The 25,886-nt window shown below is 38.2% G+C and overlaps 1 protein-coding gene across 2 annotated transcripts in view; it reads left to right on the top strand.

The window, feature by feature from the left end:
- The window catches only part of LOC142358731 (protocadherin-23-like), a 239,014-nt gene that overhangs the window by 198,203 nt on the left and 14,925 nt on the right, over positions 1 to 25,886 (top strand). For both annotated transcript variants that reach the window (XM_075410273.1, XM_075410274.1), the window contains 4 exons: positions 1,713 to 1,940; positions 12,930 to 13,087; positions 14,039 to 14,286; positions 25,170 to 25,406. In XM_075410273.1, the coding sequence (XP_075266388.1) occupies positions 1,713 to 1,940; positions 12,930 to 13,087; positions 14,039 to 14,286; positions 25,170 to 25,406 (871 nt within the window). The remainder of the gene's footprint in view (positions 1 to 1,712; positions 1,941 to 12,929; positions 13,088 to 14,038; positions 14,287 to 25,169; positions 25,407 to 25,886) is intronic.

Here is a 25,886-nt window from a genome sequence, read left to right as displayed (position 1 = left end):
TAGTTAGCTCAGGATCCGAGTCAGCGACTTAGCCCAGTTGAGCCCACCTCTCTTGTGATATCACCTTCAACTAAAACCCTGAATTGGTTCCTCATTCAGATTGTTAATCAATAAAACTATTCACTATATTATTTCAACTTATTTATTACCTGGAAGGGAACAAGGCCTAAACGACAAAAACAATCCACTCTTTAGTCAATCATTTTATACAGTGCAATTTGCTTTATAACGTCCGAAACCGCGTTGAAAGTTTACATCTTATTTGTTGCACACCTTTCATTACCACCACGTGTTTGCTTGACAACCAAAGCTTTCACAAACAACGCTGTTGTTTTTTCATTTTGTCCTTTTAGAACAAGCACAGAAACCTTGCTAGGGGGCGCAGTAATTAGTAGATAACCCTATTAATAACTGGCTATTCCCCTTTTACATCGGGCGACGATTCAATAACAATCGCTCTTGTAATCGCAAATTGTTATCGCTATTTAATTGGGTGAACTTATCTGGTTTGTCAGTTTAAGTCCAATTGTAACGCCTAGCAGCCTTTGTCCGCGTTCCATGCTCGCAAGGTTGTTCAGCTCAAGATTAAACTTGAGACAGTTGCGGGTGAAAATTCCATTATCTTACCCACAGAGTTGGTGAAATTGGGAAAAGTTTTGTCAAATATTGTTGATTGAAGGACGCTTTTAAATTGCATGTAGAGTTATAGAATATAAAACATTTGAGACAAATTATCAGCGCCATTTGCTTAAAGGGCACGCATATTATTGCATCCACCCTCAAGTTTAGCGCGCGCGCCTGTGCTCTCGCTTTCACTTTTTAAATTATTCTCTTTTAACTTTATCAAGGGTTAATAAATTCCTCACCCAATCAATACAAGTCACCCCACCAATTTCCATCTCAACCAACACATCTATACCACCTATCTATCTGCATCCATTCATTATTTTCCCACTTTTATGCCTTCCTCCCCCCTCTACACCCGCTCCATTCTCTGTTACCGTCAAGCGCGTGAACAAACTCAATGCGGTGGCCCACTGAACGTGTTATCATAGCCACTCTGTAACCATCCGTACTTTTTTCGTTCTTTCTTTTACAACAGTTAGTTACTTCATCATAATTTTGGCGCTCCTTTCGTTTGCGGCCAAAGAATAGAATATTGAATAGTTACCATTGTTACTTAAGCTTATCCGCCTATCGTTCGTTTGCCCCCGGGCTTTTTATATCTCTAGCTCGCCCGCCTGCTCGCTCCCCCGATTAGTTGTAACTATACCCAAATAGTTATCTATTTCGCATCATTACTTTGTACCAATTTACTACTCGCTTTAGTTTTGGCCTCAATTCGCTTTAGTTTGCTTGCTAGTCTCTTTCGTATAGTTTGTTTTGTTTCCAATAGTTATCCTTTGAAAAGAAGGCTAAATTTGTATTTTACTATAATTCTGTTCCATTAGATATGCAAAAGTACTGTGCTTGTTGGTGCTCCCTTTTGTAGCTTACTTCTTATCAATCTTTGTACTTAGTTACACACTATTTAAAAACAGCTTCAATTAGTGTTTCATTCATCTTTCTTCCTTTCATCCATTCATTCATTATGACTTTGTGTTGTTGTTACTCAAGCGGAAAGCAATCATCAATAGCCTCTCTGGTCTCACATTGGCTGACAATGTCACTGATCTTAGCTGTGATTGGTTGTTTAACCTCTAGTCGTTTAGTGATCGCTCGTGACTCTCGAGGTGGTGTCCAGCACCAGACGGTGGCACCTGTGAAGGTGTTTGTCGACAACCAGAATGACTTCCCACCTGTGATCTCAGACTGTCCCAGACACCTGGAGGTTCTGGAGGAACAATCTCAACCACTCATGGAGATCTTCAGAGCTAAGGACGAGGACAAGTCTGTCAACGGAGCCATCGAGTTCTCACTCAAGTCCATTGACACTGGAGGTAAGCTACCGCTACCCCCACCCCACCCCAAAAGTTATATGTTTTAAACTTGAAAGGATCATTATTTAGACAATCAATGATCGTTGCTCTTTAGATATAAGTCAGTTCTCAGTAAGTTGCGTTTTTTTCCGTTTTGATTTTTCCCTAGTGATTGCAGAAGATTCAATGCGTGATTATTATCAGATTTTAATTTCTGTGATCACCAGGATTTTAAAGTTTCGCTCAGGGTAGTTTTGTTATACGACGTAAAAAGTCGTCATTTTTACTCTTTTATCTTTTTTTATGCGAAGCTGGTGAATTTCTTTGCGGTTGTAGCATGTGTGCAAAGTCATTACGTTTGCAACTATCACTTAGTTCAATCGTTTTTATGATTGTTCATCAGCTGGATTTTTGCAATCGTAATTTGTTCGTACCAATGGAGTGTTCAAACAATGTCTTTCTTCGGCTGCTGCAGTTTTGAAATAACGAGCAGTTTAGTTGAGAAGTTAGCGGAGTTATAATGATATATTTTTTACTGTATTAACCAAGCCATAACAGAAAAACAATCCATTTGCCGGGTCATTAAAGGGTCCTTACGGCCCTGGTCTAGGGATGCCCAGTAGAAGTACTACGACTTATTACTAGGGAAGGGAACCAAGTTCATAAACTAATGATTCTCTGATAGGTGATATAGATTGATTGGTGGGTTGGTTGGTGTGAGTGCGTGAGCAGAAGCACCTGTCTTCCTTTTAATTCCCAATTAATGAGCTTCCTTAGCCGGGATTATTTAAACGGTCTCCTTTTGAACGCCACGAGGAAAAAGAAAAATGATTTATCCTCTCTCTGCAATGGATACTGTGTGAAATATTGAATGGGAAATATTGAGTTCATATAAACTTTGAATTATACATCATGGATCGCCTGAAACTCATTAGCCTCTGCTCAATTTATAATGTGTTAGAAGTTGAAAAAAATCTCAGTTCGAGTTCAAATTTTAATCAAAATAGGGGGAAGGCTTGGAGACGTTAACCGCACTGTTCTCTACTAGATATCATCATTCCTTTTATGGCTCATTTATTGGGAGGGGCTGGTTCTCGTTCGGATGTGTTTACAGACCCCTATTAACATCAAAGGTTTTGGTCGGCCGGGGAAGTTCACCCAGGTAGCTTTACAACGTTTGCGGGACATCTTTTTATGTTTGTGTGCTATGTGAAAAGAAGTCATGTATTTGGCTAGCGTCCCCATGCCCCCCTTCGGTTATCAGGGTTCATTAGCATTTTGCGGCACAGGAAGTGTAGCTTGTGATAAGGTGGAATAAAGTAGGAAAAGGAAACTCCCTTCCTCTGATAAACAAACCGGGTCTTGTTTGCTTTTCCATTAGCGACAGCTTGGTGATAAAAGCAAAAATAAATCCACATTTTGCGATACTTGCCAATCAATAAAATATCATTTACTCAACAACTTCCAATACAAACACACCCCCACTCTACCCCAAAATGCTATTCGCCTACCCTTCCAGTGCCCACTAGCCCCCATCGCCCCCTCCCCATCACCACCCATTCCCTCCACCCTCACTTATATTGTTTTCTATGAGCACTTCGGGTTTTTCATACTTTTGTCTAAACTCTATGCAGTTCAACAGAGCATCGCTTGCGATCGCGAAAATGTTTTACGCATATTAGTGATGTGATTGATCAATTATATTTTTCAAGTCTCTTTCAACTTTGGTCGGTTAAGTTTAGCATGTATAAGATGCGATTAAAACTGTAGCTGAACAAATCGATTTGCATTAACTTCAAATTGGATGGTAGTTTGTGTGCTTTTAATGGCCTCAAGTGGACTCGCCTACCAAAGCCTCATTGATTTTTACGAGCGGGTCGTAACTCTCAATGCTCTCTAATCTACTCAACGGCACATAATTCGCCAAACATCATTCAGAGCTCCTTTCGAACCTCACAAAAGAGCACTCGGTTTAGAAACATGATTTTTTGGCTGAGCAAATCTTTTCACTTTTAACAAAAAGAAATTTAAGACAGTTAAGAGCGACTATAGTGCTTGTCTTCAAAGATTTTGGTCGTAAAATTGCAAAATGGCAAACTCTTGAAATCTATTGTCACAAGTAAAAGCGAGAGCTTTTTATATGTGAAGTGGAAAAATCGAGCCTTTTAAGTTAATTTGTATTATCGCTTTGGGAAACTTATCAATTAGGTGATAACGCTTTTTATGACTTGCACAATAAACACCAATCTGACAAATATTTTTTGCTACTGTTGTTCGGGCCATTTAGACAGGTTTCCTTTCGCAATTCTGTCCTAATTTTGACCTGCTTTTGTCACTCGGTTTACGTTTTAAGATCATAAAAACAATGAAATGATTGATATGAGGCTTCGATTAACGTACTTGGAGATTAAATTTTTTCTGTGGTTATCAGTGGATTATCATTACGAAAAAAAGAATGCGACCTTTGCGAGTAAAATTTGATAAATGGCATTCAGGTTATCTTCCAATTCACCATCATGTTTAGAGCTCATTACTTCTCAATTACCTGCATTAATAATTTCGAAAAAGGTAAAATAGTGCTGTAAAATAGGATAAGCAAAATTTCACTATATTTCACTGCTTCTGCTTCACGTGGGAGATAGAACCCGTGGGGCAATTTTCTGAAAACTGTTGTTGTGTGTTTTACTTCGAGCATTCCTTGATCGCCATTTTTTTGAACAGTTGCGATAAAGTGGTGACATAAACTTGGCGCAGATAAGTTTTTATGTCGTTGTTTGAAGTTTTTTTTACTATTAATGGGGCGGTAACGTGCCGTTGCATCGATGAGTTCTAGTGCTGTTGTTATTTCGAGAATTGAGCCTGAGCAAGTGAGACCCAACTTAGCACCTGACTGGACTAGAGTCTAACCACAGGTCGTGTGAGATTGATTATTCGTCTATGTTGAAGAAAACGCTAAATAGCCTGGTCAAATCGGTTGGTCATTATTTGGTTAGACATTACGGACAAGCTGAATTGTTGCGGGATAAATTTTCCATTCTATGGGTTAGGAACTGTCTGTTTTACCTGCGTGAAGTAGCGAACATGATTGAGACACAAAATAGTTGTGTGAGATAAGTATATCTCGTCTCTAATACGCGACTACCAACTTCGTATGTGGAACAATTTCGGGATTGGGGTGATGTTAAAATTGGGTTGTGATTGGTGGGGTGGAGAATACACCTTTCTACATTGCTCCTAGCTGTCTATCAGTCTCGTGTTCACAGAAGCAGTTTTGTCTGATATTTGCCCCTCTGTTCGTGGTGCCTGTCAGAGTATTTGGTTGATTACACCCGTGTTAAGTTTGACTGTGTGATTAATGAGGCCCAGTCAATGAATCCTGTTTCTTATCTCTTCGCTGTTTTGCCATCGCCTGACTGTCTGGGGGTGACCTAATTAACACGTAGTTCTATCGCCATATTTACCTTTGTTTGAACTCTAGCTCGGGATCAATCATTAATCAGAATTGCTTAGACTGTGTAAAGCTTTATAAATATGAGTAAAACAAACTCGGATCTTTCAGATTGTTTGTCAGACTATCAATCAATTAAAGTTCTGAGGTTTGTTTCAGTTCAAGATAAAGCTCGCTTGCTTACACGGTTTTAGTTTTAAGACCAAATCACAAGGCATGTGTTTGTTTGAGGTTTGATCTTATCTGAGTAGCTGTCTTTGTATTGGGCTTTTAAGATTAAGATACTGCTTAATATTTCCTGTTTTGTCAAATTGCTTCGCAAGTCGCACCCTCTTGAATCTAGGTTATAAAGAGAGGGGAGGATTTTGGGGATCATTCACAATTTGATTAGCAAGATTACTTCCCATCGAGAGAAATGCTTTATAGCCTCCTAAGCTGTGAACTAAGAATCTCGCCTCTACCTGTTTTTTTTTCAGTTTGTTTATCGGTCTGAAATAAAAATAAGAATTATAAGTTTTCTGAATTTTTGTTGCAAAAAATGGCCATGCCTGCAAATGTTTTGCAGAAGGACTTGATTTGCTTCTCTGTGTTATTGACTATATTCCTATGAAAGAGTGAGCAATTGTGAACTCATTTTCCCAAATGATCATTTCACGTGAGCTGGCTGGTGAGAGGATTGGGCGGAGGATTAGAGGGGTAGCAGTTAATCAGTTAATTGGTGGAACGGAGGATTAGTTGAACTGCATTATAATATAGAATAGGAAATTCACTTGTTGAAAAGAAAAGCGACAATGGGCACAGCGGAAGAACACATAGCGAACACTTTATCAAAAATGAAGTAAGCTCAATTGGGCTGTTGAAGTTGAAGTTCTAAATTGGTAATTTTTGCGAGTCTCCTAATCAACTTTCAATAATCAGTTCACATGTGGCGTGTGATCACTCGTTTGATGGAAGGGAAGATTGATGAGAGTGAAGTTTGTCTTACACGCACTCGAGACAATCTAGAGCTGAAACAAGGCGAGAGAGGGAAAGGGTTGAAAAGGGGAGGGGAATTGTGTGGGTATGTGTGGAAGGGCAAGGGAGAAATAGGGAAATGTCAAATTAAGCAAGTGACAAGGTAACTGCATAATTGTTCCTTTCTATCTCCCGCTCGCCTTTCGTGTGTGCCATTTAGAAAAGGTAGTGAGCCGCGGAAACTGCTGCGCAATGCACTCTAGTGGGGTGAATGAGTGAGTGAATGAAGGAACGGATAGGCTTATTTCATTGGGCTGAATGCAATTTGAATAGCTTGTTGTATTCTAATGGGCCGATCTGTGTGAATTACATTATAGCCATAGCTGCAGAGTGGTTCAGTCGTCATATTGTTCAAGTCGTTCTTTTCTCTCTTCTGTCTATTGTGTGCCTCTTAACATTGGTGACTGCCCTGCCTGTCTGCCTGTTGTTGGGGAGATTGCGTTTCATTTGAGATTGAAGGCGGATATTACTGTCAGAGTAGCCTAACCAACCACTGTAACTGCCATTACTCGTACTAAATGTTGTTCCTTTGATGGTATGAAATGATAATACTCAACAAAAGGGACAATTCAATAACTTGCAAATTCAGGAACTGCCTGGCTATTTTGTGGAAGTTTCTAAATAAGCTTTATGAATTACTATTCAACAGACCTGATAGTTGTGTGAGATAGCAATTGTGATGAGCTTGGATCACAATATAAGCAAACTTGGATGTTTTTCGGCTGTTTGCAATTTTCTGTTAGTTGAGCGGAAGTTGTTTTGAGGTTGATAATTTCTAGTTCAAATCGTGCAAACTGATTGATTGAGTGGGCAAAAGGGAAGCTTTCAAAAAGCATATAACCTAATATTTTAGCCTATATCACAAAATTGAGTTAACTCAACGCAGCCCAGCCGGTTAGTTGCGCAAACCTGTGATCTTTTAATTTGGTAGTAGTACTTTAGCCTTGATATGAAACTGGTCTCTTTTTGGCATTACACCTCAAAGCAATTTTCGGTTTTGCTCTACCACCCCAAAATGGGCCCCAATCCAACTTTCGTTCCTTCTCCGTAAGGGCTGTGCTATAAATGTGAGAGAGGGTTGTTGGGTTGTATTGTGGGCTAGCGGGTCTATGCTATATTGGTACAAGCTGGAAGCCATGCACTGGTTGTTTGTTAGGCTAGGTAGTTTGTATGGATAGGTAAACAGACCAGAATAGGACAACACTTCTGACGCACTCAGGAGAAAGGAAAGAAGAGTGGGCAAATTACTCTGTCTTTTTCCGCATATCTTTTCCCTCTTTTCTTATACCCCCCAAATAAGTTCCTCTCTTGATGATTCTTTACTTACCACTCCAATTATAAAAAATCTGAGCTAACTATCTATGCTTCATTGACTGTATATGGAATATAGCTATTAAAAATGCTGCAGACAGAAAATTGAGACAAAAGGGAATCAAAGAATAGCATCCAATTAAAACGGCCTGCTAGTCCAATTAAAATACATCGACATCACAGAACAATGATTTACAAATTCTGTTTTATATACCCGAGCAAAAACTCGCTTTATCGCAAAAATGAAACTTGTGGTAATTGTGCTCTGTGCATTTTTGCATTTAATGCTTGAGTTGTTCTTTTTCCCCCCATAATTATTGAAAAATCCATACTAATTAAGGAGCCAATAGTTGCCATTTTGCATTTTGCTCAAGTATTTTTCCAGTTTTTATTGATGTCAAGGTGCAATTAAGCTCTATTACGATTAGGTATTTAATGCAGTCGCTTGGTTCAATAGCTTCACATCTATGGAAATACAATTTAATTGATTAAATCGAACTGAAAAAAGCTAGACAGAATTTTCTCTAATTACCAGAAGGTATGCGATGAAAATTATGCTGCAGCTCAATCGTTTGACATCGCTGTTGTAATTTTTCTGGAGTAATAATTGAACGAAGAGCTATTTTACAAATAAAGCGTGGTTTACCAAAAGCTCTTTTTTCTAACTAACTTTTAATTAAAATGATACTTTAGGCTTCTCAATTGCTTCTAAGTACAAAAAAGCCTTGTACAAAAATGTGTGCAGTTAGGATAATTTTCCTTTATTATGAAGAAGAAATTTGTTTGATGTGAAGGAAGATATCATATAAATGTCTGCGGTCTTTAACTTAAATAGGGGGTTTTCATTTAGAAACTGACTTCGTTACCCAGTTATTGAATTGTTTTTGAATCCTTCCTTCATCTTTTCCAAAAAGAAACCACAGATGGTCGATGTTGAAGTACAAGCATCAACGGACGACAAAAAACTAGGTTGGATCAAAGCTGTCCTTTGTCATTTTACGGGAGACAAATTGATGAATATGAGAGGCCAGAAACAACAACTCAAGATCACTCATTTTGAGGCGCTGCCTTAAAAATAAAAGATACGCCAAAGCATTGTGAATCCAAAATGGTTTAGAACAAATCAGTCGGAAAAACTAAATTGCTTCTTGATAATTGTATATGTTGAATAAAGTTGTACAGAACACAGCTTTGTAAAGATAGGGGAATATTTTGGCTAGACTTTTTCGTATACGAGAAGCTCCTAGGCATTTTTAAATATAAATATTTTAAATGGAATCAAGAAGGAGGGTCTTTGAGAGCATGTGCTGTTGATTGACGGGGCGATAGGAGTAAGGACAGGAGGATTAGAGTCTGTCAGAGAAGTGGTTTATAGTTTAGTTAGTCGAGTTGAAGTTGACAAGGACATTTGGAGTGACATAATCGTAATCAGATCCAAGGTGAAAGTGATATCTCACTTGTTTCTCTTCTCTCCCCAGCCCTCATTGAGCTGAGAGGGGGGAAGTGAGTAAATTTGATTATTACAGAAAAGCATTGATAAATAGAGATGAGTGTATGACGGAGGGTACAGAGGAGGCGAAGGGGATGAGTCATCAAGGGGGGGGGGAATCGAGCTGTCATCAGTGCTTAAATATGTTAATCTTGTTCTCACAGATTGATAGAATTATCACTGCAGAAACTTATTAAGGCATTGGTGCAAATAATGAATTCGCTTTCCCCTATTCTGTCAGAACTTTTAAGAACACATGGAACTTTTTGACCTGCTTTAATATTTTGTTGATTGATTAAATTGTTTAAAACGAGATAGCTATTAGCAGTATTTTGTACCCCCAAGTAATGGAGTGTTCATTGTAGCGTCCTTCAATTATTTGGGGTAATCCGCTGATTTAGCTCGACTAATTAAAGAGTAGGAGGAGGTTGTTTCAACTGTGATGATTAGAAAGCCCTGCTCCAATTATAAGGTGCTCTTGGGCTCCCTTCTTTTCCTTCATTAGTTGAAACAAAAAGCCAAATTATCCCTTGGAATTGTTGACAGCATTCTACTTGGAGCTCTGCTCTTTTCACTAATAACGTTTTTCCCCCAAGTCATGCTTAGAATTGTGTGAACAAAGTTATGAAAGTTAACCCAAAATCGATAATTTCAATTTTACCTGAACGAATTGTTTAAAAGACATTTCCTGGTCAAAAGGATTGTTTTCATTGAGATCTTGACCGACTATTGTGGAGTGAAAATTATTTTCTAATCCCATGATTCCCGGGATCTAATTCAAGGAAAACTTTTAAAGAGAACGCCATAATCATTTTTCATGTAACTAAAAAATCGCATTCCATCTCTTTCCATATAACGATCAATGTTCCTCGTTTTTTTTTCGCATGGAGGAAAGACTTATCAATGATGAAGAAAGTTTTTGTTTAAAATTGATGAAGAAATTTTGTGTTCACAATTGTGATAAAGTGACGAGTTTTGACAATTTTCTAATTTTCTGAGATCAGATAACGTTGCTAGAAATTCAGCAAAAAAGATTTGCAGTAAGATTGATTTGAACTTTTAGAAAAAATTTGCGATATCGAGCTGCAATTAACTTTCATAACCGTTATTAGCGGGGAAATTTTGTTTGTAATTGAAACTTCAAAAGTCCGTTCAGATCAAAAAATTTCAGTTAAAAGTTAAATTTGGCAAATATCATTTTGCTGACTGACTTGTGATATTTCAAAGTTAATTACTCGCGAAAATAACCCGGTTAAAAATGATTGCTATTTGGAAAAAGTGAAAAAGTTATTGTTTACTTGTGGGGCGCATGCCATAAACAAACAGTGGAAAAGTGAGTCATTGACTCTTTTCAACTCTTTTGAGCTGCCGGGAGTAAAGTTAGCACTAATTAGAGGCAATTCTTTAATGTGTCACGTGAAATTCCCAATTTATGCACACAAACCAAATCAGGTCACATGAGCCGACATTGCTCCTGCTTTACATCTTTTTTTTGTCATATCTGCAGCTAAGTTCTGTTTTTGTTTCATTTCAAGTTAGCGAGAGTAAGACAGGGAGAGAGAAAAGAAATTGGCGTTTCTATTGATTGCGCTAATTAGCGGACAGATAAATGCCGACACCGCTTGACAGATTATTATCCTCTTTTTACAAATGTCACTCATTTTGTTCAATAATACAATACTTAACTGTATCTATTATTCGATGTTAATTTTTCTAGTAATTACTTTGTTTCCTGTTCGAAACATTGTTGTTGTAGAATTTACAAACTATGATATCGTAATTAAGCGCATTTATTATCGATAGCTTTTCCCAACCAGGTATTAAGTTGATGAGGTTGATGAGATTAGGCATAGAATTATTTTGTAGTTCGGTTATGAAAGATAATTGTGGATGGCTAATTGATAGCTGCATTTTTGTACATAGAAGTGCGTTGGAGCCATTTAAGTCTTAAGTTAAGTTGTTCTTGTCCAGAATGCTTTTTGAGATCGCTCGCCCCAATTATATTGAGTTTGAAAATACTGAGGAAAAAAATAATTAAGGAAAAATTACTTAGTTTTTGCTGTAAATCATTCGAGAAAAAACCCAGAAAAGTGCAAAATTCTGAATTATTTTACGGCCCTTTTTGCTTCTTTTAGTGCATTTCATATCATTTCATACCATTTAAACAGGGGACAACGTTGCTTTTCTGTAAATATCTCTCATTCGTAAGCCATGTTATGAAATGCATGAAGCTTTTATGAGGTTAAATTATCAATGGGCTTGATGTTGGAGTATAGTTGCTCAATGAACAGTTCTTATAACAGAATTTAAGTTGTGAAGAAGACTTGATAATTGTTCCACCCATTCAAAATTATTTTGCTCAATGGAAACATAATAAAGAGGGCACAAAGCAATTCCCGCTTCTTCCTTCAAAATGGTAGCGTAGGTTATTCACAAGTTTGATTCAAAATATGGCAGCGATTGATGCAAAACAGTCTCACTCGAATTTTTCAACTTTTCACACTTTTTCTACAGTATTTGAACTCGCACATCCTGCGAAGCATCCAATTTCCCTGGGGTGAAGATAGGCTTTCATTACACCTTATGTCTACATGTACTTGGAGAAGAGAAAAGTAGAGAAAGAGTGAAGTGGGAGTGTTGTTAATATGATACTACTACTACTACTACTACTACTACTACTAGTAGTAGTAGTAGTGTTACTACTTCTACTAGTTTTACAGCCTATGCCCAATGTTGTTTTATTACTCTGCTCCAATCTATCTGATTAGATGAATAGATAGATAGATAGCTAGATTGTGTTATGAGGGCAGGGCGACCCTCGAATGAAATTGAATTTGGAATTGAAGTTAATTTCTGGGGGATGCATTCTTGGGCCTGACTAGATGCTAACACATATGTGATCGGAGTGACTTAAATTAAATTATGATGAGACACCGCAGACAAATGTGTTGTAACTACAGCTAATTCGATGTAACACACCTTGATGCAAATTAGCAGGCGACTATTGTTTGGGTGTCACGTATCAAAAGTTCACCTAGTAAGCTTGCAAGTTGTCGAGACTTAAAAACGGTGGTTTTCCTTGAAAATGCTGGAATGGCCCATTTCTATCCTTCTCTCCTATTTATTACTAAATTTTCTGTGGCAAATATAAATTTTATTGCCATGTTATGCCTGAGTGTCTGCTATGACTAAATATCTAGCGTTTAAAATCATACTTCCTTTGAAATCAGCCCACTTAAACAAAAGTGGGTTTTCCTTTTTTCCCATTGAGTAGATGAGAGTAGTGTGGCTGCTCGTTTGATGTTCTCTAGTAAGGGAGACCTTATCTATAATTCAAATACCACAGTTGCTTTTAAACGTTTGATTTGATATGAGAGCGCTTTATCTAGGTTTCTGTTGTTCCTCTTTGGCCAGGTGGTGCTGTAGTTTTTAACAAGCATTCCAAGTGTAATGCTGCTGTTACAGAGAAACGTCCCAGCAACTGCAAAGAAATAGACCAGCACTGCATTCGAGCCTTAGCCCTGCTTTTCCTAACTTTTCAAGTCCAATGCGGTGACAATTGCGTGCACTCGTTTTAAGGTCTCGAAACTGGATTTGTTCTTCCATTTTTCCTTCTTCGTTGAGACTTCAACTATCTTGCAAATATATCTTGCAAGCGGATCTATTATCCAAAGCTAAGTCAGGATTATATTGTGTACTATTAAACGGTGTTGATATGATCAACAATTTGTAATTGTTGCTGTTTCAGAGAACATCCAAGAGAAATTCAAGATAACCAATCACGACAAGGGAGCCTCTGCCACTCTCACTCTTCTGTCTCCAGTGGACAGAGAAGAGAAGGAGTTCTACAATTTCTACGTCGTCGCTGAGGATCACGGAGACCCTGTCAAAAACAGTACTTGCTTGGTATATCAATTGCTCATATATTTTTGTCAATTCATTATTACAATCCAAAGGTTACATGCTAATGTCTCTAACTGCATCGCCTAGTTCAGCAGAAATTTAATATTATATTTCTCCACTTAAATTGTTTAAAAATTTAGTCTGTCATTTTAATCAGTGGCTGGCACTATTCTCAGGGTTCTCGTTTAATCTTAGTAGCACTAACTAGATTTAGTTTTTTTAATCTCATATGTTAGTTGCATAGTTTTGACGTTTACCTGAATGATTCTACCTAAAGGACTTCGAGAACATGTTTTGTTGTGAGGTTATACTGAAATGCTCGAAAGGTAGGAATTAAGGGTTGTATTCAAATGACAAGTTTGCGTATTATATAACTTGAGCAACGTGAATAAAATTTATTTGCATTCTTCAGCCGAAATCTTTCAATGCTCACAGGAGAGCGAAACACGTGAACATTTGTGCAGGGTTATTTGGTGTTAATGATTTACCGCCCGCTTTAATCTGATTTGTTTCTCTGGCGATATAATAGCTCACAACTATTTTAGTAGCGCTACTTTAACCATAAAATGATCAAGACGTGAAGAAATAATTGTATAACCTGGAGCACAGATTCACAGAAACAGGTCAAGTCAAATGATAGGTGCCATTAGTGTGACACAGAATCGGGTTAATGTGGTCCCTGAAACTGCGAATCGATACAATTTACGTTTTAAACATTTAGGCAGTATACTCAAATAGCGCGCGGCCGAATTGCGGATATAAAATTTTGTTTAATTCACTGTTTCACTATTTTCTGCCTATTTTTAGAATAGTAAAACTCCATGATAGCGACAAAAAATAGGTGTGCAAAAAAAACTCAAAAATCAAACAAGCAAAAATGAACAAAGCGTCGCTAAAGGTTTAACAAAAATGATCAAAATGGAATGAATACTAAGTGGCTGTTTGATTTTGCAGATAACAGTGACTGTGCGAGACATAAACGACAACCCTCCAGTGCTGGATGTGGAGCCAGAAGGGAAGGGTAATGAGATTTCAGTGTTTGAAGAGATGAAACAACTGCCGGTTAACATAGTGGTGAGCGCCATCGACCCAGACAAGAGCTACCAACGGGATGCGGATGTGCGTTTTGCAATTGAGTCATGCACCTGTGGCAAAGGCATCTTCAAAATAGACCAGATCTCTGGAGTCGTCACCCTTTTCCAGTTAGTTACTATGTACTCGTCACTCGTCTATACCTCTGCTTGTCCGATTCTGCGTGTCTTTAAAGACATGACTACTTTAAGACATTGCACAGTAATTGAGGTAGCATTTATTCGTCGTACCTCTTCTGAATAACATAACTCGCCAGCCCCCCCCCCCCCCCCCAGGATCCCGGATCTTGACCAATAAAACTTTTACCAACACTTTTTTTTTGAAAAACAGATACGATTGTGGTTCATTCACAAATTATGTCAAGAGGAGCTAAAGCTTAAGTGTCAATGAAGTGCTCTGTAGAAAAGTTGTTTTTATAAGATATTCTAGGTTGTAAGGGATTGAAAGCGCATGATTTTTTGGAGCGTAGTGTAAGATGATAGTCTCATGTATTAACTTCTGGGATCCTTCTGATTCTGAAGAAAAAAACCATGAGATAAATTGGCTCAGACTCGAACTTCCAGGAATGACTGGATCACTTGTTTCATGCTCGCTGAGAAGAAGACTCACATTGTATTGTCTGCCTGTTTATTACTACTGGCCTTAAGATGTCTGAAGCGTGACAAGTATGCGTCGGATGGGTGTCTGCATGTGGCTAGTTGGCCGGATAGTAGTAGCCTGGCAGCAGTAATCTCAACTATGAAACTCTAATGCAGACTAAAACTGCTAAGTGTGCGCGTTGCGTGCGTGTGTGTGTGACTTAGTTTTGACTTGGTGTCTCCGGAAAATCTCGAGAGCAGAGCCAAGGTGCAGCTGAGCCCAATTTGGGGCTATAATGTTTTGGTTTGGAGTTCAACTCAAATCAAATTGGAATTGACCGCACGCAAGTTGAGATTTGTCTTGTTTACAGGCAGTGTGCCTCTGAAATTGATTGCTGTCCGTTTTTGTGCCCTTATTATACCATCGATTTCCTCGCCTTGTTCACTGCCTGTTCTGCTGCTGTTGCTGCGGCTGACGTTGGGCTGGTGTTTGCTGGGCTATTATGAGCCGTAGAGTTGCGTAACTTGGTAGGTCTGGGCCAGTGCTCATTAAGAGCTTTGTTTACACATATTCCTACCCAGGAATTTCTCTCTAGACTAATTGCTAACACCGGCTCCATTCCTCTTGTAGTAATAGCCTTGTTTCTATTTTCCACCACCACCACTCGCTCTCTCTCTCTCTCTCTCTCTCTCTCTCTCTCTCTCTCTCTTTGTGACTTGAATCAATCTTTTCTTAAGATACAAGAGTTTGTGTAACTTTAGTGCATGTTTTATAACTCCTAGTTTGAGTCCATTAACTGGTTTCAAGTCACTTTACAACATGACACGAAATAGCATGACCTTTTCAATTAAGGCGATTGTCTTTGATCGAGAATTGGAAATGTGTTGCGCAGTTGATCAAAGTTGCTTTCATTAGTTTTTCAGAGTTTCCATTTCAGCAGTGATAATATTTGCTACTTTAATCGGTTGTGTGTATGTCTGATAGAAAGTGTGTATTCTTGTGTGTTAGGGTAGTGTTGTATCTAAGGAACTAAATGATTACGTACTTTATGACCAGGACACGATTGAAGTTCTACTCTTGTCTGTACTCTATATACCTGCATGCACTTTGGTATAATTGACATTTGGGTGATTTGTTTTGAATTCAACTTAATCCTAATTCAACACTCAACTTTGTGCCTGCCAATCCACAATCCCAGCCCGTTAACAATGCATAGTTGGGGCCAAAATTTGCTGGTCAATATTCCCTGCATATGTTTCCAACTATTTCCCAGTACTCAAGATTTTTCACTTTTTCTAGAAGGTTATGTTCATTATGAACTTTTGTTTTGCCGACTAACTCCTCTCTTATTGCTAAGAGAAATACTGAATTACTTCAGCTAAAGATGGTGAAAATGTGTGAAACTTTTATTACCTCAAGTTGAAGTAATTTGCCGATAAGTTGCGTGATAACTTTTCTGGGCCAGGTGAAAAAGACCTTTGTGTTAGTAACTTTGGACCACTCTTGTGCTAAGATATGTTTTGTTAAGAGCTCTTAGTTTGACTGGTTGTCGCATTGGATTTTCTCAAAACAATAATTAGAGCATTTAGCTTTTGCAGCTTTGTTTTTAGTTCGTAATTATGAAACTATCGATAATTACTTACTTATGTTTGTACATTCTAAACAAAGTATTGAGTCAAACTTTTTAAAACTATGATTCAATGAATACGGTCTGAAGATGAAAATATGTGAACTCATAAAGTTGTCCTTAACATCACAAAATTGATATTTTTGTAGAAAGATGTTATGCAAATTTCAATGGATCTCTATGTACTGAATTTTTGTATTTTTAAAAAAATGTAGAGTTCAGGTGTTCTTAGGTCTTGGTTTTCAAAGCGTTGTTGTTGTTGTTGTTTTTTCGTTGTTAGACTGTAAAGAACTTTTGGATTTCTCGTTGATGGACTCTGCGTGAAAATGTTTATCAGATGTTTGCTTGGTGGAATCCCCCACTATTCCATCAGTGAGTGTTAACTTGTAGCCCACCGGTTGCCACATGCTAGCACATCGACCTCTCTGGTGTATGCGACAGGCGCGAAAAGATTAAAAGACTTGGTGTGAATGTGTAAACACGTGTGAATGTACAGATTGAGAAAAGAGAACAGACGTTTATCGCAGTGGGGTGTTAGTTTTAGATGCCGAATGTCAATAGAGTTGTAGATTGAGCATTAAGTTGTGGTAAACATTGTGAAAGAAAGAGCTGCTAACTCTGCGGGATGTTGCTGTTGGTGGTGGTTGTGTCTTTGTGGTGGCTAGTGACACACTTATACACATTGGATGAGTGATTGTTTTGTTACATTGATTGATGCTGGTAGACTTTGTTGTTTTGCTACTCACTTTGAAGCAGCTCACTTTCAGTTTACTTTGTTAACAAAGCATCATCATCGATACACAATGCGTCTTTACACATTCATCACTAGCACCTATCACTCACCGATCAATCAAGCTTTCAACTCATTCTGTTTGCCCTAATTCCCAATCATGTGTGATCAATTCTGGTTGACTCACCAAATCGTAAATGACAACAGTTCTTTCTAAATGCACCCAGTAAAGTTTGTTTGTTGATGGAGCCTATGAAAAGTGAATCATAGACTACATTTTTGTAAAAAAAATATTTTTCGTCTACTGTTCAACCTATGCCATTATCTAGTATGGTAAATTGCTGCTCGTAGAAATTTTGATACTTTTAAATCCAAAGCTGAAAAATTTGGAGCTCAGGTAGTCTGTACAAATAATGTTGGCTCGTGAATGAGCTAAAAAGAACATGCGCTACTAACTTGATGAATGAGTAATGAGTGAGTTTGCGTATATGTTATAGATTGATTTTAAGAGGTTTTTTGTTCCTCCTGTGCTTAATGGGTTATAAAGGATCAAATTGATGAAAGGAAGGGATTTTGTTTCGAGTGAGCAATTTTCATTTCCGACGAGCGGAAGCAACTTTTCAGGCCCTTCAGGCAACGGAGACGCTTTTCAGGTTCAATTATGGGGAAAGGGTAGGAAGTTACCCGTGTAGCAATTACCGCTCTTACTCTATTCCGATCGGATCCCGACTAAAAGCTTCTCTTTTTAGCCCTGATTATTTCACTAAAACCACCGCAACCACCAATACGTCTCAACGGTCAATCATACTGCGTATAAAAGCGATACTAAATCTATATCGATGAGATGGTGTGAAACGTTTCCAAGAAGTTGCAAGCTATGGACATTTTAATGATGCAGAAAGATGTTTTGAAATCTGAAACTTAGATTTTTGACTGAATTTTACACCAGATTATCGATATGTCGGAACTTGCTATTGGGGGGTTCAAATTCGAGTATTTGCTTGGTACGTTTTTTGATGCTACTATACCATAAACTTGAAAAGAGATTGTTTGATTTGAGATTAAAAAATGCTGGCGTGAATAATTGATGTAGTGTACACTTGGATTTATTGGATGGTTTAAATCTTGTAACGGTTGTTGTATTTGACAAATGGTTTTGATCTTCCTTCCAAATTAACTCTGAACCAGATCTAATATTGAACGTCGTTGTGATTGATCGTGCATCATGTAACGAGAATAACCTTTGGAAAATAAGGGACAGATTTGAGACACCTGAATGTCGTTCCTTGTATCAATGCGTTGAAGGGATGTTTGCTTTTAATGATATATTTTCAACCGGTTGTTATGCCTGTTATTCATGTTCAATATTTTTGCGTATATTTTCATGAGGCAGGGGTTGGGGTGGGGGGCTTTACTTCTCAACAATGATTGCTGTTTGGCTCCATTATGCGTCCATCAATGTCAAAGTGGTCTCAATAATTCCACTCATTTTCCCCATCTTTTCCACCTCTGTTGCTGCCTTATTTTACAATTTGTATGCTGTTCCATTAAGACCCCTTCTCTCTCTCTCTCTCTCTCTCTCTCTCTCTCTCTCTCTCTCTCTCTTTCTCTCTCGGTTCCATTTTATTCTTCTTCTTGTTCTGTCTATTGTAGACAAACAGGCTACAAATCATCGCACCGTTGGGGGTTTAGATGTGTTCCTGTTCCTTACGGTTCACTACCATCCCCCCTGTTGTCTCTGTCTGTAACTCTGACTTTTATTCACTTGTTCCTTAATTCAGTTGAGTTTTGACTTGTCTTTGATAACTAACTGCGTACGCGACTCTTAGGCGCTTGTAGTTAACAAATTCGAGTTGGAATCAATCGCACTCCAACGATTTTGTTGTTTTCCTATTCCTAAATGCTTTTACCATGTATTTAGCCATGGCTTAGCTAAAGAAGCTTTGCCAAATTGAGGGATAGATCTAATTTTGTTAGTATGTTTAAGATAGACGAAATGGTATTAGTTGGAGGCGTAACTACAGGTTGCGTTTGGAAGTCCTATGGCCTGGTATTATTTAGGTCACTGTGTCGCCAATAGGAAAGATGCGTTGAAACGAGGCTTCAGCGCGGCTGGATATTTGTGTTTGAGGAAACGCAGGAACAGGCCGGCTTCTTTGTTAGGAATGAAAACACGTTATGGATATAATGCTTGATGCTGCGATTGGTTGTTATTATATGATAAGATTTCCTTCATAAAATCATAATAGTGGAGCAAATATGACTAATGCGAAGGGAATTCATTTTTAATGTGAAAACAAAGCGTGTTTGAGGAAAATAGTCTCTTTTTTGTGACAGAGCATCTAATTGTCCTCGTGTACAAAGTAGGATGGAAATTGGGAGCCTGTGGCATTTAGTTTTTACTTGGTTCCTTTTCCCACTATTTAATGAGGTATGGAAAAAGCGGCTGGTTGATGGTGTGGCGATGATGGTTCGTCTTTTAAGCGGTGTGTGTGCGTGTGTGTGGTGTGTGTGTGTGTGTGTGTCTGGTACTCCCATTACTTTCGAATTGCCATCCTTAGAGAATCTGAGAGAAAGGGCAGAGCGATCAATTGTTAATGAGTCCTTTCAACTCTCCATTATTTGGCTTAAATATTCATTAAAGGAAGAAAAAGATAGGATGAATACGGTGGGTGCAAATTTAATAATCATGCGAACTAAAGATAGCTCATCAGACTAACTGAAAGAACTTTGAATTTTTCTCAAATGGTCTGCTTTCAATTTAAAGACACCCCCTTAGACTTCAGACAAAATTTAGTAGGGAATTGAATGGAATGTTCAAGGAGCAGTGGAACTTTTCAAAAAAGGGCTTTATAATGCGTTTCATCAAATAAAGCATAAATAGCAGAGCAATGACGCCATTTGAGCGTATTTGAATTTGGCTTGAATCACTGCCTTTTTGCGATCTGTCCTTTGAACAAATGATTCGATCACGCTCCAACAATGAGGAATAAAGACTAGGATAGATCGGGTGTCGGTTTTTATGGTTGAAAGGTGACTTGCGTAAACAATCTGCTGGCTATATCCCCCTATATTTGTTCACTCAACTTCACCTCTCTCTCTCTCTCTCTCTCTCCCTCTTATGTATATTTGGGTGCCCATTGTAGGAAATCTTTGCAGTCCTCTAATTTGAAGATTGCTGAGCAGCATTTATATTTAACTTGAATGGCTTTGATAATCTTCATGTTAATCAATCTGATCGAGGAAAATAAATAATTTTGTTAAATTAAGCGATGAGATTTTTTCTGCTGAGTGAGAATTTAACACTTGCATCATGTTTTTCAGAGAGCAACTGGCATTAGAGGCGATTTAAATGATTGAGTTTGGCTAGTGGGGGGGGGGGGGTGGGGGGTGGGGGCTGGGTTGAGGTAGTTGGGCTGGTTGAGACTTGACATGTGTTTTACCTTGTGCTTTAAAGCGGCAGCCGAGGCGTGAAATATTTCCCCCATTTGGATTTCTCTCTTCTGTAGCGCCATTTGATTGCTGGCAGCCTTAAGTTGTTGTTTATTGTTTGAGGCGCGTTGCCTGTTGATTAATTCAAACACAACTCGCTGCTTAAGTAGAGCCCGTGTCAACAATGGGGCCCCTGTTTGCACAATTTGCCGCCACTTTGGGTGTTTTTCCACGCGGGCTAACTTGTTTTCACGCCGGGCGACCCTCCCCCAATTCCACCAGCAACTAAACACGCTCCTAATTGAACAAATACCCATTCCATTTACCCAGATCACCTAAACACAGTTTTGCCTTTCAATTTCACCCAACTACAACTCGTCCCTCGTATATGTGGGTTGTCGGCACAAGTTTATCTCGATTGATCAAAGGGCTCCTAATTAACTCACGAAATGGATCCACTCACTTTTCCTATTGGCACATTTGGAGGCACCTTGTGCAAACAGATCAATACCCGTGGTGGCTGAGAAGGCCTCACTTCAAACAGTATTGATTGTGACGCAAAACTAATGAACCACAACTCAATATGAAAGTAGACACACACACACACACACTCTCTCTCTCTCTCTCTCTCTCTCTCTCTCTCTCTCTCGCTCTCTCTCTCTCTCTCAAACTAATCTGTATTGGTGGAAACTAGATCAAATGATAACCACGAGAATTGAAAATTCAATTTGCAAAATCCGCAAAGCAATTTATGGCCACAAATAAAGTCCTTCCTAAGTTTGTTTTGCTCTCATAAGTTGACAATGACTGTTGATTTTATGACGAACAGACAACATCGATCAGATAGCTTAATGTTAATTAGGAAAATGTGAAGCTTGGGGCATATCATATCATGATTGTCATTTTTTATTGTTTAAAAATATTTCAACAAAAAATGTGTGAGCGTTATTACAATTCAGGAATTGGATTGTATTGGTGCTGTCTTTTTTTAGATGTTTGCACGCATTTTTCCATGACTTTGATCTTTCAGAACGGGGTAAACGTGTAACACCCACTGGGCATTGTTTCATTAGGCGCCAATAGCTGGCTTTATTAATCCTTCAAGTGCGTAGAGAGGTCCAGCTACTGGAACGGCCTTAATTCAAGGCCATATTTAGGACTTTTTGAGACCATAATGGTGGTAGTGTTCACGTTTTTTGTCATGTTTTTAATTTTGGATGTTTTTAATTTTGGTTTGATCAGTCTCAAAGTTGATAAAGGTCTTTTGCAAGACATAATTACTTTTAATGACCACTTTGTAAGCTATCTGTTTGGTACCGCATACATAAACACGCAAAATAATATTAATTTTTGTCAGTTTTTCAGTTTTGCCAGCCTCAGGGAGCAGGTAGGATGCTCCAGGGTTTGACAATAGATTGCTGCATAGTTTTTGATTGAATGGTTTTCTACATTTTAATATGACGCATTTCAGCAATTTTTTGAAAAATTTTGCATTTTTTTATATTCTGAAAATTGGGATAGTGGCTAGTTTCTGGAGACAACGAATTGGATCTGAAGATATTAATATCAAGAATTTTGGCAAAATTTCAATAAAATTTGCAATTGTTTTCAAATGTTTTGAAAATTCTTGTCATTTTTTTTGCGTTTATCGATCTTTAAGGGCCGGTGAAAAATATTTAGGTTGTCTTGCAGATGGAATACTGGACAGTTTTGAGAGACAAAATGATGGTTTTGAATAGATTAATATCGCGAAATTTAAACACTTTCAATAAATTTTGCAATTTTCAATTTTTTAAGTGTTTGTCAAATTTCTCGAATTTTTCTTTAGTGACCAATAATCTCTTTCAAGGCTTGTGCATTGGTTAATGGGTATTTCCAAATGGATCAAATTTGGCCGTTAGGATAAAAACTTCGATAGTTTTAGTAATGATTATTTTTTGTTTATTTTGTTTGATTATTTTAGTTTCTCTAAACTTTTGAGAACGTTTGTCTTTTTGGCTGAAATTGTTCAATTGATCTGCTGGTCGGATGCAGTAGTTTTCAGTTTTTCATTGATTTCTTTGGATTGTCTATTAGGACTTTTCCTGCTATGTTTTTAAAAATTGTCCAACTGATAATCTTTTGAATAGATTGAAAGTCACTTTATAATATGAAAAGAGGAAACTTTTGTGAGTTTATTTGCAATAATTGAGTGAGCGAACAAATGAATGATGTAGTTGTCGCATGCTGAGTACTAGGGAAGATAATTGCTAAATTGCATATTCATTGAATGACTAGAATGTGAGAAGAGCACTAATGGCTTTCCTGTCATACAATTCACCTAACTGTCAATCCACATAACAGTCTCCTAATTAGAGCTGACTGGACGCGAGAAACTGGCGGAAATTTGAGCCGGTCTTGGGAAGGAAATTAATACTAATTTTGGCCACAAAAAAGTTAAAATTGGGATTTTTGTGGAAATTGGATATATAGAGAGCTTCAATTCTAATCAACATTATATGCGCTTGACTAAGCTATGGCAATAGCAGGAGCAGTAGTTCCTTTTCCACCCCTCCCCCTTTTTGCGCTCCCTATCTTTTCTTTATTTGCTGAGAAAATTATTGTGTGCCCCCGTGTAATTTATGCCCAGGTAAGTCATTAAATTGGACAAGTCTATTAACGGCGGTTCCTCTTATTTGCTGACGCAATTTTCGATTAGTCATCGTTTATACCTCTCCCTCCCTGCCTTTTCCTCCCCCTTTTCCCTGCACGTGTTTAACTATTTAACTTAAGAGCCGCTATTTAATATTTGTCTGCAAACATTCTGTTTCCTATCCCGTTTTTCTGCAATTAACTCTCCTCCGATTAAGTTAAGGAGCGAATTGATCAGTGGTCAAATTGAATCAAGCTGAACACAGGTCTGATTTAGACTCAAAGCAAAGATTGTAGTCTGATTAAGTCTATGTCTAATCGGATTTGGGGCAAACTTTCTTGTTGTGGGGTGCAGTCACGCGTGAAATCTAAAGGACCCTTGTTCTAAGTGACTAAATTGTGCTGGCATATGGCGGCACTCACTCGAATGAAGTGAACTGCGAATTTTCTAAACACAATATTACTCTTCACCCAGACTTATGATGGACAGATAAAAAAGGGAAACCGACTGTCAATCAGAAAAAGATAGTTTTTTGAATCAGAACTGTCTGCTTTGGTCAATGGTCAAATGTCTGTCTATATTCACATCGCTGTAGTAAAACTGTGAACGTCTTTTTTGATGGTATTTGATTTTTGAAGATCAAGGTCAAAGCAACATTATACAAGTAGTTGGTGGCTGAAAAATTTCCCAGATTCTATTTATAATAAGCTCTACAATCTGTCATATATCTCGCAACGGATATTTAATAGGGACGTAAAACCTATATGTTGCATAAAAGCAGATGGTTTTGAACGCACTGAGCTAGCTGTTCGTTTTGAATAAATGACGATTGATGCTGTCTGGTTTTTACACCTTCTGGCATTGCCAATCTAATCAGTCTTTTAATGCCATAAGTCAGCCAGTTTTTCGATCCCTCTTTAATGTCCTTTGAGCCCGGAACAGTTTAAACTAAACAAAATCAGAGAAAGAGGCGAGAAAAGGTAGAAAGGGAAAGCGGTGTAGAGGTAGTAGCGACAGGAGTAGGTATTGAGTAAATAGCGGAACTTTTAATGTGTTTGAAGGTGGCGTGTGAAGTGTTTATTTCTGTTTATTGATCTCCCTCGCTCTCCATTGATCTCAAGTTACCTGGTAGTGACACCTGATTTTCACACACTTTCACACCACTACAACAACACAAACAACCAAAACAACAACACTCAATTTCACAAAGTGGACCCCCTCCCGCCCCAACATACGCACGTACCCCCACCCATTTAGTCATGTGTATAACACTTTTCACTTGGGCGACGGACATTCAAAGGAAAGGGAAAGTGGGGAACAAACAAATGGACAAACACGTGTTCAAGTTTGCCAAGTTGTAAGGAGGTAGTTGGGAGTGTGATAGACTTTGGTTTCGACTGCTTCCTGCACAGACAGACTGCGCTGATAAGAGTCCCTGCAGTCCTGTTTACTCGGGCACTTGTGGACGGCTTTGATTGAGGCGATTGCTGTTCCTCTCCTCCTGACTAAGCCAACATCCTCCTCATTAGCCTTGGACAAATCAAACGAATTAAACAAATTAACACAAACGGAAAAGCTGCCTTTTTGATCTATCGGTGTCTACTTCTGGCTGAGAAATGGAAATTTCTCGGAGAGTTACAAAGCAATAACCTAAATGTGTTCACTGAAAAGATGCATTTTTTCAGTTTTTAGGTGAAGTTGATCTGTTTTGGTTTCAGGTTTTAGTTCTTATGATAATTATTTTTGTCAAGAATTACACGAGGCAGGTTCTAAATCATGAAGCCGTTTACGAGAGTTAAAATGATTTGTCAAAAACTTTACTGACGATTGACTAGTTTCAATTTCGTTGCTGTCGGAGGGGGGGGGGGGCTATCAGTAATAGATGGTACTGTGATAATGCATAAATCCATTCAGAAATACACTCACTCAATGAGCACTGAGGACAAGAGCTGATTCGGGATTTTTAACTAGGAATAATCATTGTCTGTTTTAGACCTCTTGACTACGAGAAGATGAAGACGTGCTTGTTGAATGTGTCTGCCACTGACGAGGGAGGACGCGGCTTGACCTCTTACATCGATATCAAGATTAAGATCATAGACAGGAACGATAATCCTCCCGTATTTCCTGGCATCATTAAGAAGCACTTCACTACGCCACCCTCCACTGGAGATACGATCACGGTCCTCACTGTTGAAGATGCCGACGAGGATGACACCAGTATATTCAGGTAAATATCATCGTTGAACTCCATCATCCTTGAAAAGTTTACCAAAGCTACTTGAAAAGAAAAGTTCTCTCTTAAGCTGCGACAATTTTGTTTCATTTTTGGAGCTTTCATTTTTTATTTTCAATATCAGCAGAATTGTGACTGTAGTGTTTTAAGTATTTTTAAATAGATAAATATATCAAGTTTTGTGTATTTTTTCAAAACTAATGAAAACTTTGGCTCTCACTGTTTTCTCGTTTTCTGCTCACACTTGATAATTGATGAATTTTATTAACGTAATTTATTAACGTAAGTTTTGTTTACTTTGTGAGCCAAATTTAGTTTTGACTGCATATAGTATTAGGAAAAAACACATTTGAGCACTTCGCTAACATTTCGTTGGTTTTTCGTATTTTAGCAAAGTTGCCGAAATCAGCGAAAATGCCAAAATCATCAACCGAATTGCCGCTCCTTCTTCGATAATTCCGGCAGCGAATTTTA

The sequence above is a fragment of the Convolutriloba macropyga genome, chromosome 2, assembly GCF_964194025.1.
Source record: "Convolutriloba macropyga chromosome 2, txConMacr16.3, whole genome shotgun sequence".
NCBI classification, from domain to species: Eukaryota; Metazoa; Xenacoelomorpha; order Acoela; family Convolutidae; genus Convolutriloba; species Convolutriloba macropyga.
Note: the sequence above shows the minus strand (reverse complement) of the source record. Positions and strands in the feature narration are given on the sequence as shown.